This window comes from Notolabrus celidotus, chromosome 9 (assembly GCF_009762535.1).
Source record: "Notolabrus celidotus isolate fNotCel1 chromosome 9, fNotCel1.pri, whole genome shotgun sequence".
Classification (NCBI taxonomy): domain Eukaryota; kingdom Metazoa; phylum Chordata; class Actinopteri; order Labriformes; family Labridae; genus Notolabrus; species Notolabrus celidotus.
The window spans coordinates 26,485,686-26,501,753 of NC_048280.1; the positions used below are offsets into that span (position 1 = coordinate 26,485,686).

General features: G+C 36.3%; 1 protein-coding gene across 1 annotated transcript; it reads right to left on the reverse strand.

Moving 5' to 3' along the window:
- Positions 1-291: 291 nt before the first annotated feature.
- LOC117818485 (immediate early response gene 5-like protein) lies at positions 292-1,874 on the reverse strand. The gene has a single exon (XM_034691392.1). The coding sequence runs from the start codon at positions 1,629-1,631 to the stop codon at positions 753-755; it is 879 nt and encodes a 292-aa protein (XP_034547283.1). The 5' UTR covers positions 1,632-1,874; the 3' UTR covers positions 292-752.
- Between the last annotated feature and the right edge of the window lie 14,194 nt (positions 1,875-16,068).

Genomic DNA, 16,068 nt, shown 5'->3' on the forward strand with positions numbered 1-16,068 from the left:
TGCGTGTCTCCCCTTTCAAAATATGGTACACTCAGGCGTACAGCAATGAATGCTGGCCTCATTTCATCAACCTACTCTTTATAATAGAAGCAATAATAGATTCGAGAAAAGTATAGCTAATATTTAAATATTGATTGTGTTTTCCATAAATTGTAAGTTTCATAGTGCTGGTTAAATAATGGGAGAAGGCACTAACATCCTCATGAAATACACAATGTTCTGCTTACATAACAAGTGTATAGTATAATAATTCGTAAGGATTTGAAATGCAATGTGAAGCCAATACATCAGTTTTTAAATAATGTGAGTTTTATTGATTTATAAAAGCAGGCCCTGACATAAATTATACATTTTACAGGGTGATGTTCTGCGTTGATCTGATGCATGAGCCTGTACAGATCTTTATATGCCACATGGTGGAGCTCTTCCAACATCTTTCAAGAGAAGCAGTGACAACTCGTTTCTTCAGGAAATACAAACCAAAGACAGAGTCCAATACCCCGAAACAAAATGTAAAGAAAATAAGATTTAAATTAAATGTACAATTAAATAGTACTGTGTAAGAAAAATATTTCAGTATGGCACCAGAAACGTTAATGTGCAAAAGTTACCCGGATTGGCAATGATTGCTCTATATTTCACATTTCAACAACATTTTTCAATAACACAGTAGAGAGAGAGACTTGCAGTCGTGTCATAGTTTATTTAAAGGCAACAAAATAAAACGGTACAAAGAAAAACAATATCTAAAATCAGAATGCTTCGATTGCTCTGGTCCAGCCGCTGCCTGTTAACAGTGTATGTTTTAAACAAATAGTTTGAGCGGCGAATATTTGCTCAAGGTCCGTCTGCTGCCAACTCACAAACTCAGATAGTCCACCTGAGCCCAACACTGAGATCAGGTTTGAGATGTTTGTGCTGTCCAACTGGTCCGAGTCTGAAGGTGAATCATCATCAGTCCTCATCCTTTTACATGGCACTAGCCCAAAGTCCGGCAAGTAAAACTCTGGATCAACAATATGATAACTTGTGTCCATCTTTCGCTTTTTACTGTAGCACTGCGCGCCCTGCGGCTGTTTTGACTGCGCGCAACAGTCTGAGTGGAAGTATCCATTCGTGACAGTAGTCACCACATGTGTGTCCAAGTCCAGGACAGTCTTTTGGTTAGCTTGTGCGTTCAGGACCGGTAAGTCCCACGAGGATTTGTCCGCACAACTCCAACAGGCTTCCGGAACCATCAGTTCAGAGTCACTTGGTGGAACCATTGCGCAGGCAGATGCGTCTTGGTGCGCCACCTCTGCAGGCTGGCCGATGGGCTGGTGCGCTCCGCAGTGCCAAGTGTCCGACTCTACCCCAGTAAAGTTGCAGTAGAAGTCATCAGCCAACTCCGTTAAGCTCCCTGTCAATTCAAGATAGTCGTGCCGTTCACGGACTGCAACAACGTCCTCATAGTGATGCGTCCTCTGCGTTTGCGATAAGTTCTTGCTCATATAAAACTGTCTGGCGTTTCTCAGTACGTACGTTACCAGTAAGTTCTTGTGGAGCTTGATGCCTCCTCTCTGCGTCCTGGAGCTTTGGATTTTCCTCAAAGAAATAGAGATCAGATTCTGTGCGTCAAATGCACACTCCATCCTCAACTGGGCCGCCCGTTCTTTGCTCTCAGTCTCTCAAAACGTTAGTTTCACTCAGCAGAGAAATATTAGGTCTGTAGTTGAGATTCCTACTTCATTCGTGTAGACTGTGTCCATAGCGCTCCATGTCTTCCCAGTAAGGGCATGGATTTGCAACTCTCATCTTTCCTTGCCACGCCCTCACGTACACATTGTCCAATGGGAGGGAGGCGGTGCTTCTGTTATACGCAAATATCACTACTAGCCTCATTCAGAATGCACGTAGGAGCTGGCATGCTGCATTTCACTAAATGTGTTCAGAGCTTTTAAACCTCAGTGCGGAAAAAAAATCTAAATTACTGTCCGTGTAGAAAAGTAGAATAGATCAAAATAGAAAGAAAGGAGTAAGCTAGAATGGAAAGTAGTGGAGGGTGAAAGAAAGAACTAGAAAAAAAATGTTTTACAGCAGAATAAAATGTAACAGAACAGGGGAGGACTGACCATTACAGAGCAAATGAATAGAATAGAATAGAATAGAAGAAATAAGAAGAGAAATAAGAGAATAGCTTACAGAACATAGTACAAGGTGAAACAGATCAAGTTGGTATAAACAAAGAAAAAAATAGAATATTGAAACAGTAACAAAAAAAGTTGATTTTTTATGGAGTGAACTGTGTGATTACCTGCAATTAAACTGTTTCTACAACCTTGGATAGAACAGAATAGAATAGAATAGTATAGAATAGCAAAGAAAAGAATAGAAAATAAAAGAATAGAATAGAATAGAAAAGAAAAACCAAACATAGAATACAGTAAACAAATATAGAGTAGAATAATATTGAAAATAATTGAATAGAGTATAATAGAATAAACAAACAACAGAATAGGATAAACACATATATAATACAAGATAATAGATGATAATAAAAGAGAAGAGCATCAAACACAGAATACAATCAAATAAAATAAAATAGAATAACCAAACATAGAGTACAACAAACAAATAAAGAACAAAATAGAGAAAAATAGAATAGAGGAACAAAACAGAGATAAAACATATTGAACAGATTATAGTTTATGACTTTAATTCAATATCTATATGTAACTCAGTCTTACCAACAGTGTTGTCTTATTTAGTGGATGATATTTATATTGTTGAAACCATGCACTGTATATAATTAGATGATTGATTAGGGTTTACTGATTGTACAACCAAAAGATTTAGAGCTCCCCCTGCTGACTAGCTACTGTATGGGTTATAAACCATGCCTACTCAATATAACAGATGAAACATTGGTTAAGCTGATATATTAGAAAACATGTAGAATGCATTTTCATCAAACATGGTTTCACTCATTATAGTTAGTTCATATCATACAGCTTTATGCTCAAGTGTTAATTTTTTGGAATAGTTTAGTTTTGATTAGTCATTCAACAGTTCTGCTTCAGACTCTCGCAGGGTTCTGCAATGGATTAGCAGATTAGATGAGGAACAGCAATAAAAACATAACAAACACTAACACAAGAGCACTTCAACTTTCATTAGCCACACCTGTCTGCTTCCAGTCAACACAAGAATCTGCTCTACTGTGGTCTGTACTGACCTAAAGGGATCTTTGATGTTTTATTGGTAAAATTGTGTCTTGGTTAGCGAAAGTGGTGTGATGTCAGTCCCATGGCTCGACCAGCCAGGTCACTTCTGCGCATGCCTTGGTTCCACAAACGCAGTATGTCTGCATCTATGGAGGCGATCTTTTGGCTTCAATTAAAGTTTAATATAGCAGGGTTTAACTAATGAAAGAATGAAATGCTTCAAATGCATTATATTAGTTTTATTTGTGAAGGTCTAGAACATACAGTGAAGGAGAAGAATAGAAGAATAGAATAGAATAGAATAGAGTAGAATAAAACAGAATAGAACATTAGTGCTTGTATGTATACTAATCTAAGAAGAGGCAACCAATGTAAAGTCAAACCAAACAAGGTAAGCTTGGAGCACGCAGTTGAAATTTTCCACTATTCTCAGATCCTCTGGATGACTGTTCCATGAAGCAGGGCCTGAGCTCCTGCATGCAGACTCAGAAGAAAAAATCCCAACCCCCCCAAACTAAGAGAGAGCACAGAAAAGAGAACTGGAGAGAGGAGGAATACAAAGATATTCTCTACGTTTATGTACCAAATACTATACTATACTATACTATACTAAACTATACTATACTATACTATACTATACTATACTACACTATACTATACTATACTATACTATACTATACTATACTATACTATACTATACTACACTATACTATACTATACTATACTATTCTATACTACACTACACTATACTATACTATACTATTCTATACTATACTATACTATACTACCCTATACTATACTATACTATTCTATACTATACTATACTATACTATACTATACTATACTATACTACACTATACTATACTATACTATACTATACTATACTATACTATACTATACTATACTATACTATACTATATAGAACTCATTAGCCTTCTCATTGTAATGCTATGTAAACTGCATTAAACTAAGCTAGTTAAACTAAATCCATAACAATTCTCAAACCTCAGCTCAGCTACTGGATAATGTATGGTGAGCAGATGGCTATGCACAGTAGGATACTTCTGCATTGTGGTCTTGCTCACCCTGTCAGGATTCCAATTTGGTCACTCATCATACATTAACCACTTTGTACCCGGCTACTAACTAAATACCTAAAAAAGAGGACACAGAATTTTGATTTAAAGATTATTTTAGACATTTTAAGCTGATTTTTTTTATACTGCTAAAAAATAATAGTGCCCCCATGATGGCAGATTCTTATCAGTCTCCTTGCGGGATGAATTATCATCAAACATTACAGCTCAATTTATGATCAATTAAACATTAGCCTGCTTATTTGTTAATCCCCATTAAACTGAACATGTCTACTGGAGGTGACATTATAGAAGAAGAGCAGGACTTCTGAAGAAATATTGATGTTGACATCTCTGTCCTCATTAAGGATTTCCTTCTTCTGCAAGCTCAACGATATATAACATAAATTAAGCAATTGTCAAACTTTTAACACTGTTGCTATTATCACTAATGCTTATGGTTTCTGTGGCTTTGTAGTGATTAGACAATTGAGATGTTAACTCCCCAGGCTGCTCTCACATCTGTGTCTAGTAACTGTCATTATTACCCGACAGTAAAGACAAGCCTTAGACAGAAAAAGAGTTAGCTACAGTGTAATGTCCAATCAGAATCAATTATTTAACAAAGAGGGGTCATGAACTAAACAAAGCTAAACTAAACTAAAATAACATAAAATAAATTAAATATAATAAAATAAATTACATACATACAATACAATACTTCAATTAACTATACTATACTGTACCATACTATATTAGGCTAGACTATACTATACCTTACTTCACTATACTTTAATTTACTATACTAAACCATACTATACTACACTTTAATTTACTATACTATACTTTAATTTACTATACTGTACTTCAATTTAATATACTACACTTAAATATACTTTAATTTACTATACTGTACTTAATTTAATATACTACACTTTACTAAACTTTAATTTACTACACTACACTTTACTATACTTTAATTTACCATACTATACTATACTTGAATTTACTATACTGTACTTAATTTAATATACTACACTTTACTAAACTTTAATTTACTAAACTACACTTTACTATACTTTAATTTACCATACTATACTATACTTTAATTTACTACACCATACTTAAATTTACTATACTATACTATACTTTAATTTAATTTACTATACTATACTATACTATACTATACTATACTATACTATACTATACTATACTATACTATAATTTAATTTACTATACTACACTACACTATACTTTAATTGACTATACTATACTATACTATACTATACTATACTATACTATACTGTACTATACTATACTATACTATACTATACTATACTATACTATACTATACTATACTAGATTAATAAAATAGAATCATTATTAAAAACATTATTAAACTTGTTAATGCTAATCTAAGACCCACTTGACTAACTGCTGTGATTAATGCCATTTGTCTACCCCATATTATCAATACTGTAGTTGTTAATTGCACAATAGACCTGTAGACTTCAATTAGTACAATCATTATTAACAGTCTATTTTCCTTTCTATATAGATATTGTTAATACATTGATATGTATTTTCAGAGGTTGTTTGTATTTCTGCTGCTCTGTTTGTCTCTTTCCCTCTCTTTCTTCTGTTCTCTCTTTCTATCCCATTTATAGACTGTATAATACATGGTCGTAGCCTTAGTGAAGTCACCCATAGGTTTTTTTAAGCCTATCGTCTGTGGACAGTCACCATGTTGGAAAGTTGACTCAACCTTACTTTCAATCAACCTAACTATAGGTGAAGAGGTTATGCAAAACCGTGTGTGCGGTTAGAGAAATTAGCTACTCTGACCAAAATCCTTTTTTTAATCCAGCTGTAAACATGTTGAAAAGAAAGTTTTTCATTGTCACTGTTGTCATGTGTTTCCAAAGGCTTGCTCTCGAAGGGCCAATGTGTGATCTCTGCAAATAATTCTATGTGATGCTAGACTATACTACACTATACTATATTAGACTATACTAGACTAGACTAGACTAGACTAGATTAGACTACACTATACTATATTAGACTACACTGTATTATACCATACTGTTATGTACCACAATGTACTGCAATGTACTATACTTGACTAATACTTTATTTTATGTTATTATTCTATTCTATTCTATTCTATTCTATTCTATTCTATTCTATTCTATACTATACTATACTATACTATACTATACTATACTATACTATACTATACTTTTACTACATCATATTGCACTTTACTACACTCGACTAGACCAGACTATTCTATACTGTACTTCATTACTATATCCTTTAATATGCTATACTATACTGCCAGAATCACACTATAACCATAGCTTTTTAATATGATACTATTACTACAGCCATAATGTAACCACAGCCATCCTGTAGCAGTAGCTGTACCATGTATATTCCTTTTATACAGTGGAATACATTTCCTGTATCACCAAGTCAGCTACTCACACACATGCAGTACACAGGTTCAATACACACATACACACCCATAGTAAATTATGAATGTTCTGTCTGAACCTGACAGTGATGTCATTAGGACTGCCTCCCATAATAGAAATATTGTCACTGCACTCAGATGTGTGAGGTAGAAGCTCTTTGTAGAGAGATTATCTGTCATCCGTGCCCCACATCTGTTTGTGTGTATACACACAGATGGCTGACATCATACTGAACACCTGGATGTGACTTTGATTTCCTGCCAAATACGTGAATCAGGAGGACAGCAGCTATTATGGTTATCATGCTCTGATAATAGTGTAAATTGGAGTGTGACATGTGTGTTCTCCCTGGAATACACTCTCAATGGAAGAGAGCAGATTGATATCATGTTTTAGGCTACAGTATGATATGCCATGGTATAGACTCCGTATGGGTCCTTATGGTCTTGTTTAGTGGTATGCAGTATAGAACCGTACAGGAAAGTAGTTCTGTTAAGGGATGAGCTCAGTCTGATATCTCTTTAAAAGGGATGATAAAGTCAGCATAATGTGATGATGCTCTTCAGAGCTGCTTTTATCCATGCTGTCATACAGTATTTTCATACGGCTGTCACTTCCTCAGTCATGCAGAAACAAATCATCTCCATTAGCTGTGCAACCTATGTGTGCTCTGTGTACAATTAATAGATTTTGTATAGGATTGTGTGTTTTATATTATTCCATAGTCATATAGTGTTACAGCGTGAAGTTTTTTTCAAACAAACAAACAAACAAACAAACAAACAAACAAACAAACAAACAAACAGACGGTCAGTAGGGAATATGTTATCTTGAGAGGAAAAGGGGATGAAAGTAATATCATTTTGTTATTATTATATTTTTATATTGCATTTCAGGTGGCTAAATGGTAATATTTGTTAGATTGAAGTGGTAAGAACAGGGGTAGGTGCCAAAATGTCACGTAGGGGGAAAAAAGAACCGTAACAAATGTTTTATTGAGCATCGCTGGAGAGAAACCACAACCTACAATCTGTGACAGAAGCAAAGGTCAGACCAAATGTCAAACGGACCTAGTGTCAGTTTTTGAAGACACTGCAATAAGCTACTTGCACATCAGCATCTTACTGTAACTTGAGTAATCTTACCTACATGGCAGTAAAGGATTTTCTGGTTGAATTATAAAAGATAAACAGTACTAATTAGAATAATACATTCCTAAAGACCATAGCATCTCAAGGTTAAGTGACCAAATTCATAATAAAAACAGAGGAAAAATTAAGCTTTTACTTTTAGGATTATTTCAATAAACTGTCATTGTGTGTTCAGCATTTACAAAACCCGGTGATGTCTTTAGTTCATACAATCAGGGAAGCAAGAACATTGTGCAAGGGAAATAAACATCAGAATAGTGGTTTTATGAGAACATAGCACTTGTGAAATTCACAGTGTAACACAAGAGTCATCCATAGTGCAGAGAAAACGAATATTGTGATGATAATTTGATTATTTCTAATACTATGGATAGTTAGTATAGCAGGCGTACAGTACATTATCTACGGATAGAGTGTACAGCCTAACCTGGCATGGGTTAGTTGTAGCCAAGCAGAAACCTCCTGCTACAAGAATTGAAGCAAACTGCATTTCCTTGAGTGTCCACTTGAGACTGGCTGCGGTAGTATCGGAAACCACATACATGCCAATTTAAAAAAGCTGATCTTTACAGCAGAAATAAACATGTTTACAGCCTGGTACAAAAATTAGTTTAGTCTGAATAGCTAATTTCTTGATCGGCACACAGTGTACAGGGAGTCAATTTTTTCATAACGCGACAGTTTTGCAGGTATTAAGATTACGAGTTTTCCAGTAGGAGAGGTACAGCTGACTTCACTGACAGGCGGTGCCACTGTAGCTGTTGGCAAAGAGGCTCAAAGCCTGCCTCTTTACCTCACACTAGCTCGACAGAAGTTAGGTTGAGTTCAGCATGTCCAATATGGCTCCCGCCGCCGATTGGCTTCAAAACAGAGCTCCAGAAACAGACCGGTGACATCACGGATACTACGTCTATTAATTATGCATTATTATCTATGGTTGCAGCCCATACAAGCTTCTTGCCCTGGCTCTGCCATCCCTGTCCTCTTTATAGACTCTTCTCTAATTCTTTCCTCTCCTCTATCATGCAAATGGGGGAGTCAAGCCTGGTATGTACTTCTGCTTTGAATGTACGCTTTAGTGGCATACGTCGTACTAGTTAAGATTACATACTTGTTAGTTGAAATGTCCTCGTTGCTCTCCAATACTCCACCTAATCGCTAGTTGGCAGTGTGATTCCAATGCTCATTATATCGCTAGTTCCCAGTTCCACTTTGCTTTTTGTTGCACAGGAAACCATCGCAACCTAATCCAAGTATATTATGTTGGAGTTGGAGTTAATAAATGTTGAGCAGCAGTTGATCATACTGCAATATTATACGTCATAGGAGATGGATTGTGTGGTGCTGAATCAGTGTAGGCAGGGATAATGGAAATGTTGGAAATGCAGGAAATTAGGATGCTATCTAGTGGACCAATCACAGGGCTTGCAGTCTGCGTTGTTTCAACATGTAGTTACTTTTTTGAGGAGGGGCATGTCAGGCTTTGTGCGTATGCTTCTCTTTCTTTCTTTCTTTATTTCTTTCTTTCTTTCTTTCTTTCTTTCTTTCTTTCTTTCTTTCTTTCTTTCTTTAACCAGGTAAGAGACTCATTGAGATTTAAAACCTCTTTTTCAAGAGTGACCTTGCCAAAACGGCAGCACAAAATAGGCTCTGTGTTGGAACAGAGCTATACTAACCTATGGTGTGTGCTGCTGCTTAAATTCAAGGCAGAAGTACAAACCAGGCTTGATGGAAGGTAGAATGTGCAGCCCAACCTGGCGGGGGTGAGCTCCTCTTTGTAACATCTCTCTCCCCCCGTGTTCTCTTTTCATTTTCCTCATTGCATGTGGATATAATGGACGGTGAGAACTTACATAGAGAGGGGTGGTCCTGGGACACTGAAGCTAGCTTTTAAGTCTCCTGGGAAGCTATTGGCCTAGCTTGTCACTGAAACTCCAGTGAAGAGAGGTGCGTCTTGAAAACCTCCATGATAAGCTCTTGTTGCCCATGTAGTTCCAAGGTCAGGCTGTTGGAACCATGAAGGGCCAAGTGGTAGGTAGCAGCAGCATTGTCAATACCTTGAGTTCATAAAAACAGATCCTGGGTCTTCTGATGATGACAATGCTGTTTGAGCTGTGGAAGCAACCAAGGGACTTTTGGTAGGCTATGTAACGTTTAGTTTAGTTTAGACAAAAAGCAGTGGGATGAGGGCGCGGTTTGGGAGAGGGGAGAGGGGAGAAGGGAGGGGGGTCTCATTGGATGCTTATCCTGTTCATAAGGGCCCAAGTATCTTGTATTTATTTAAAAAATAATTGAATGAGGTAAATGTGAAGTGGAATTTCTTAAATAAAATTGCAATCTGTGGGGAATGAACAAAAGGTATTTCCTTTTTTTTTTTTTAATTCTTTCCTTCACTAATTCCACCAAGAAGCATTCAGATATACATGAATGATGTAATATCACAGCACAGTTTGACAAATACACACCTAACACAAAAAAACATATAAAAACTGCATGTTTTATGTAACTGTTAAGCTGAATATTACGTTATCATCTAAAGATATACTTTTTAACAAATCTTCACAGTTTGATGTCTTTCAAAGTGTTTAACAACTTTTGCATAAGTGAGTCCTTACGTATCTTTGTGGAGGGAAAGACTCTCCAACTAATCCCAAATTGTGGCTACCTTAGCGCCACTAAGTACTATAAATGTTATAGTCGTATTTATACACTTTGATTACCACAAAAACATTTAGTTTTGTACAACAGTTCTGTTCTCAATCCTTTGATTCTTCAAGTCTTTTGTAATAGCAGTTCTGCAAGAAAGGGATTCATTTGTATGTTTTTTTTTTATGTAGTTTCTTTATTGTAACAAGACTATCTCTCCACCCAGTTACTTATTTCATATGTACGGACCATACACTGTATAAATAATGGATGTAGTATCCGTGACGTCACCCATCTGTTCCTGAGCGCTGCATTGAAGCCATTCGACAGCGGCAGCCATATTGGAAATGCAGAACTCAACCAGGCAGAGTGTGACGTAAAGAAGCAGAGTTTGAGCCTCCTAGCCAACAGCTATGTGTCCCTGTCTGTGAGTCAAGTCAGTCATGTCCTTATTTGGGCAAAAACTCGTAATCTTAATATCTTCTGGACTGTCCCGTTAAAAAAAAATTCACCCCCTGTACAGTGTGTGCAGATAGAGTAAATAGCTACGTACAGCCAAGCCATTTCTTGAACCAGGCTGTAAACATGTTTATCAATGCTGCAAAGATCGTCTTTCTGAATTGGTGTCTATGTGGTTTCCAGTGTTTCTGCAGCCAGCCTCAAGCTGATTCTAGATGAATTGCAGTTTATAACACTTCCGCATGGGCTTCATAGTTTGAGACTGGAGGTTGCCGCTTGGTACAGACCAGTGCTTTAAGTAGGCTGGTATGCTCAGGTATGCACTTCTGCCACAACCATTTTTAACCCCCTTGGCGTAACTGAACTTCTTACTAGCTACCAGCTTCTTACCAACATTACTCATGGCGTGCTATGTGGCAAATGGATCCTTTAATGAGCTTGACTTGACGCTCACTTGTCTGAAGAGGAAGTAGATGGGGCATGGTGTTGCAGAGGTTCTTTGTTTGTGCGACACAATGAAGTTGTTTTTTCAATAAAGGTATGCTTTGAAAATCAGCATTATCTTCTTGAAATTCAGAACACTGTACTAATGAATTACTGTTGGCCTACTGGCTGCATGATACAAAGTGAATAAGAGGAGTACCATTGACCAAAATGGGTTTCTGAGAGGCCTTGATGTGAGGATAGTCTCTTCATCAGAGAACCAAGTTAACCATTACGACAGACCATTGAAGAGGGTTGTTTCTTTTGTTTCAGCAGCAGCGCTAAATAATGTGAACACAATATTGGAAAAAACAACACAGGAAATAGTTTTTAGCATCGTCTCCCTTATCAGATCTTAAAATGCTTATCTGAGTTGAGTTAAACCACAAACAACTGTAACAAGAATCTTTTCAAAAACTGAAAGACAGGAGGGCACAGGTTACAATGACTGGAGAGTAGCTGCTTAAAATCAATGACTGAAGATTTCATCTGGATCTTTCTAATACAGCTGAATCTTTATCACTAGTACAGATGTGCCAATTGTCCAAAAGTTCACTACTTGTGGCAACAGATCCCTCTGTAAAAAAACCCCATTTTCATATCATTTAGAATTAATACAGACATAAGTTGGTATAAACTATTAGTTTCATATTGCAATTCTATTGAAGAAAACTGTTGAAATGTTTTAGGAAAATATGTGTCTGTGCTGAACAATATATATTGAACGTGACATTTCGTCAGATATAGCATGAATTAAAAACAATATTTAAAAAAAAGTAGTTTGATTGAGACTCTTTGGTCATTGATTAGGGCATTGAGAGTAGTTTAAAAATCAATACTTGATTAGAAGTTTTTGCTTATTTAACTCAAGATATAAAAGTAGCAACAATTATGATAATGTATTATTATTAGCATTTGTTTTATGTATGTATCATATATATTTTTTTGGTTTATTATTATTATTATTATTATTAATAATAATAATAATAATAAAATTATGATAATAATAATTATTATTATTATTGTTGTTATTATTTTATTGCTGGGTTAATTTTAAGGGTCTTCCTTTTTAGTTTTTTTTTTTTACAAAGTTGGTATCTGCATTTGGAAGAAGTAGCTTGATTTGAAATATTTTGGGAATCTCTGATCTATAGAATTATATTAAAACATGTACACAATGAATGGAGGTTTTATAACATAAAATCATTTCATGGCTAATATAAACTATGGATTTGTCTTTCATACATAAAGCTAAAGTGTACCTCTCTTTTGCAGTTATATGAAAACCTTCAGCACTAGGAAGGTTTTTTTCTCTCTTTCTTAGGAAAAAAAGCTTTGATAGACTCTATAACTTTTACATAAAACAATAAAAAACAAGAAATTGCTTAATTTAACAATTTAACGAGACTATGTGAGATATGCAGATTAAAACATATATCTACCATAGGGGGATGCCAGATTTCATCTCTAGCAACCAACATTTTATAAGTGAAACTACTTATATGTTAGCTCTGTTTCTACGCTTCCACAGTATTAAACTAAAATATAACATGACATAGTTTCGTCATATTATTGCAGATAGAGGGTTTAAGGTACAATTGTATCTGCAAGAAATTCTTGACAAGTGACTCGCACATAGGCCAACTCCTTCTTTAGTCTTCATTAATTCTGAAAACAGAAATAAAAAATTAGCTTCAACTACTTTTCTTGTTAACAAATCTGAAGTTTTTGACTTAATGGGAAATCTGAACAGAAAAGAATCACAGTCAAACAAAGAGATTTCAGCCTTTCCACAGTGCGTCCCTTTAAACACAGAGCTGAGATCTGCAGCTCTGGAGAAGATGCACACAATTACTTCAGAGGCGGGGGGCTTTATTTACATATGCAATATGCATAAGCAAGGTTACTGTGAGGGTGAAATAACCGCCAGATAGAGGGAGAGAAAGAAGGAGGGGTTTGGTATGAGTGTGAGATGTGTGTGTGTGTGTGTGTGTGTGTGTGTGTGTGTGTGTGTGTGTGTGTGTGTGTGTGTGTGTGTGTGTGTGTGTGTGTGTGTGCGTGGTTGTGATGGAGAGAGGGTGTGTGTGTATGTGGTGGTGGTGGGGGGCAGAAAATTGGTGTTATCAATATTTAACCAACCCTTCCAGCATATTTATGGCAGACAATAGAGCAGACCTGCAAGTGTCTCATGTGAGTGGAAGTGTATTTATTACAGACTGAAATAGAGGCTGTAAATACGATGTTCATTGATATATGTACACCACTTGTATGGAATCAGTGACAAGCCCTCCACTCTATCAGTTAATTCATGCCCAAACAAAATATTAACATAAATACTGATTGCATGTCAAAGGCCCCCAGTGCATCACAGATATTCATTAAGAAAGATATTTCTACATATGGGGAGCAGATGTATGTAACTCAATCAGTTTCAGGAAAAAAAAGAACTGAAAAAACTATGAAAGAGAGAAGAAATAAAACGTCTGGAGCTTTTTTTTTTTTTATGCAGACCCATGGCCTCTCCGAAAATGTTTCCATGTGTTGTGTCTGAGCACACTGCGAACGAAGAAGGAAAACATTCTCCCCTCCAAACCACATGCAACAGATTCTTTCTGAAGCCAAATAAATCAACCCTGTGTTTCAGATCATGTGACACTTTTTTGTGCTTGTGTGTTATTCCCAACATATCCTGTTTCACTCTCCCCCCACCACCACCACCACCACGTTATTCCAACTCAGTCACACGCACTAACAAACACACACTCACAAACACGTATGCACGACACGCGCACTTTCAGAGTTTCCATTTCCTGTGCGTAAGATCACCTGTACAGACAGAATGGCGTGCTTCAATGCAACATGCTCGGGCAGGAAAACAGGAAAGGGAGTTCAAGGGTGTCCAACATGAGATACACGCAGAGTTAGGGGAAACCCAGAGCTCGTGGCAGCACTCCAACTTCTGAAGACAAAAAGTTTCACTCGTACACTTTTTTTGCTTTAGCACTGCCATCATGCGCTTCATTTTTGCTTGTGCAAATATGTTCTTGAAGTGTTGAACATCTGCCTGTTCAGGGAAAATAATTTACATTTCAATACAAGTTAAAGGGATCATGCAGAACACGTACAATAAAAAATACTTCTGGAAGAATACTTTGCCTCTCTTAAAGGAATAATTAGAAAAAATATATAAAACTTCTTTTTTTCTAAACTTCTTAGGTGATTCTTCGGGCATAATAAGGTACACACATTAATCAATATATTTTTGCTTATTAGCACACATATTAGAAGGATATTTTTAGGTAAAAAAAATGTGATAATACCTTATTCAACAACCACTGGGCATATACCAACCCTCATTAACCTACTGATTGCAACTCATTGATACTGAAGGAAGAAGTTCTTCAAATTAATAATAATCCTTATGCACTTTGCTCAGTATATAGTACCATGATAGTATCATAAAGTATTACATCCGTATTAGGCTTCCACAATACTGGGTACAGCATACATTAACAAAGATGTTCGTGTAACTTCCTGACCAATACCCATATTGCAATGCAAGCAGGTTATTTAAAATAGACTCTTGGTTATTGACCTAGCTTACTGTTTTTAAGTGTTATAGTTAAGTCACCAAACCTGTTGTCAGAGTTAAGTCTCAAGTCCCCAGTGTTCAAGTTTGAGCACAACAAACTAAAGAAGAAAGGTGAGTTCAGGTCCAGTCCCCATTTCTTTACTTCACACCTCATACATATCGCTTTCTCACAGTAAGGTTAAATGCACTTGGATGAAATTATAAGATATATCGCATGACCTAGCTGAACATTTTGGACCCATTGGTGGAGTTATTTAACAGGCTAACATTACCGTTATCTAGTAGCCGGCCAACGGTAACATTATAAGCAGTCCAAGCAACTTTAGCATCATACTTACTTCTTTGGTGCATCCTGGATTGATGTCTGTTTAAGTTTGAAGTTGCCCCTTCTTCTTGATAATTGTTGTACATATCGAACATGTTGCACTTCTCTCAGTTGCATTAAATCTTTGAAAGACAGTACATTGTGTCCCATTGAGCACATGAACATTATAAGTAGTCCTCTTGCTGGACCTTGGTGCCAGTGTTCAGATCAGATTCCCTGAAGGAGCTGAGACGATATTTGGCATTTTTCCTGAAAGTGTCTATATTTAGAACTCGGCTATAAACGTTGGGTGCAAGCAGGCAGAGTTTTTGGTCTGATAATTTTCTTTGACATAATGTTTGTACTCATGGCTGATAATTGAGCAGGATTACTCAAAAGATGTACATTTCTAAAAACTCTCAAAAACTCTGAAAAGAATTGTCTTTGCTTGACAAAAGAGCAAAATGGCCATGAACAGGATTTAATGTTTATGCTGGGGTTCCAAAGCTTTGCTGCACTTTGAGGACAAGAGGGTTTAACGGTGTGTATATTTAAGTTTTTCAGACATTTAATGGAACATCAGAGCACTGTACACTGGGGGTGTGATGATGTTGAAGAGATACATCTGTCCAGCCTTTTAAATCTAACCAATGGTAATAAATCAGAGTTTACATAGT

Coding starts and splice junctions, on each gene's coding strand:
- LOC117818485 (XM_034691392.1), bottom strand. CDS start 1,631: ATGGAGTGTGCATTTGACGCACAGAATCTGATCTCTATTTCTTTGAGG.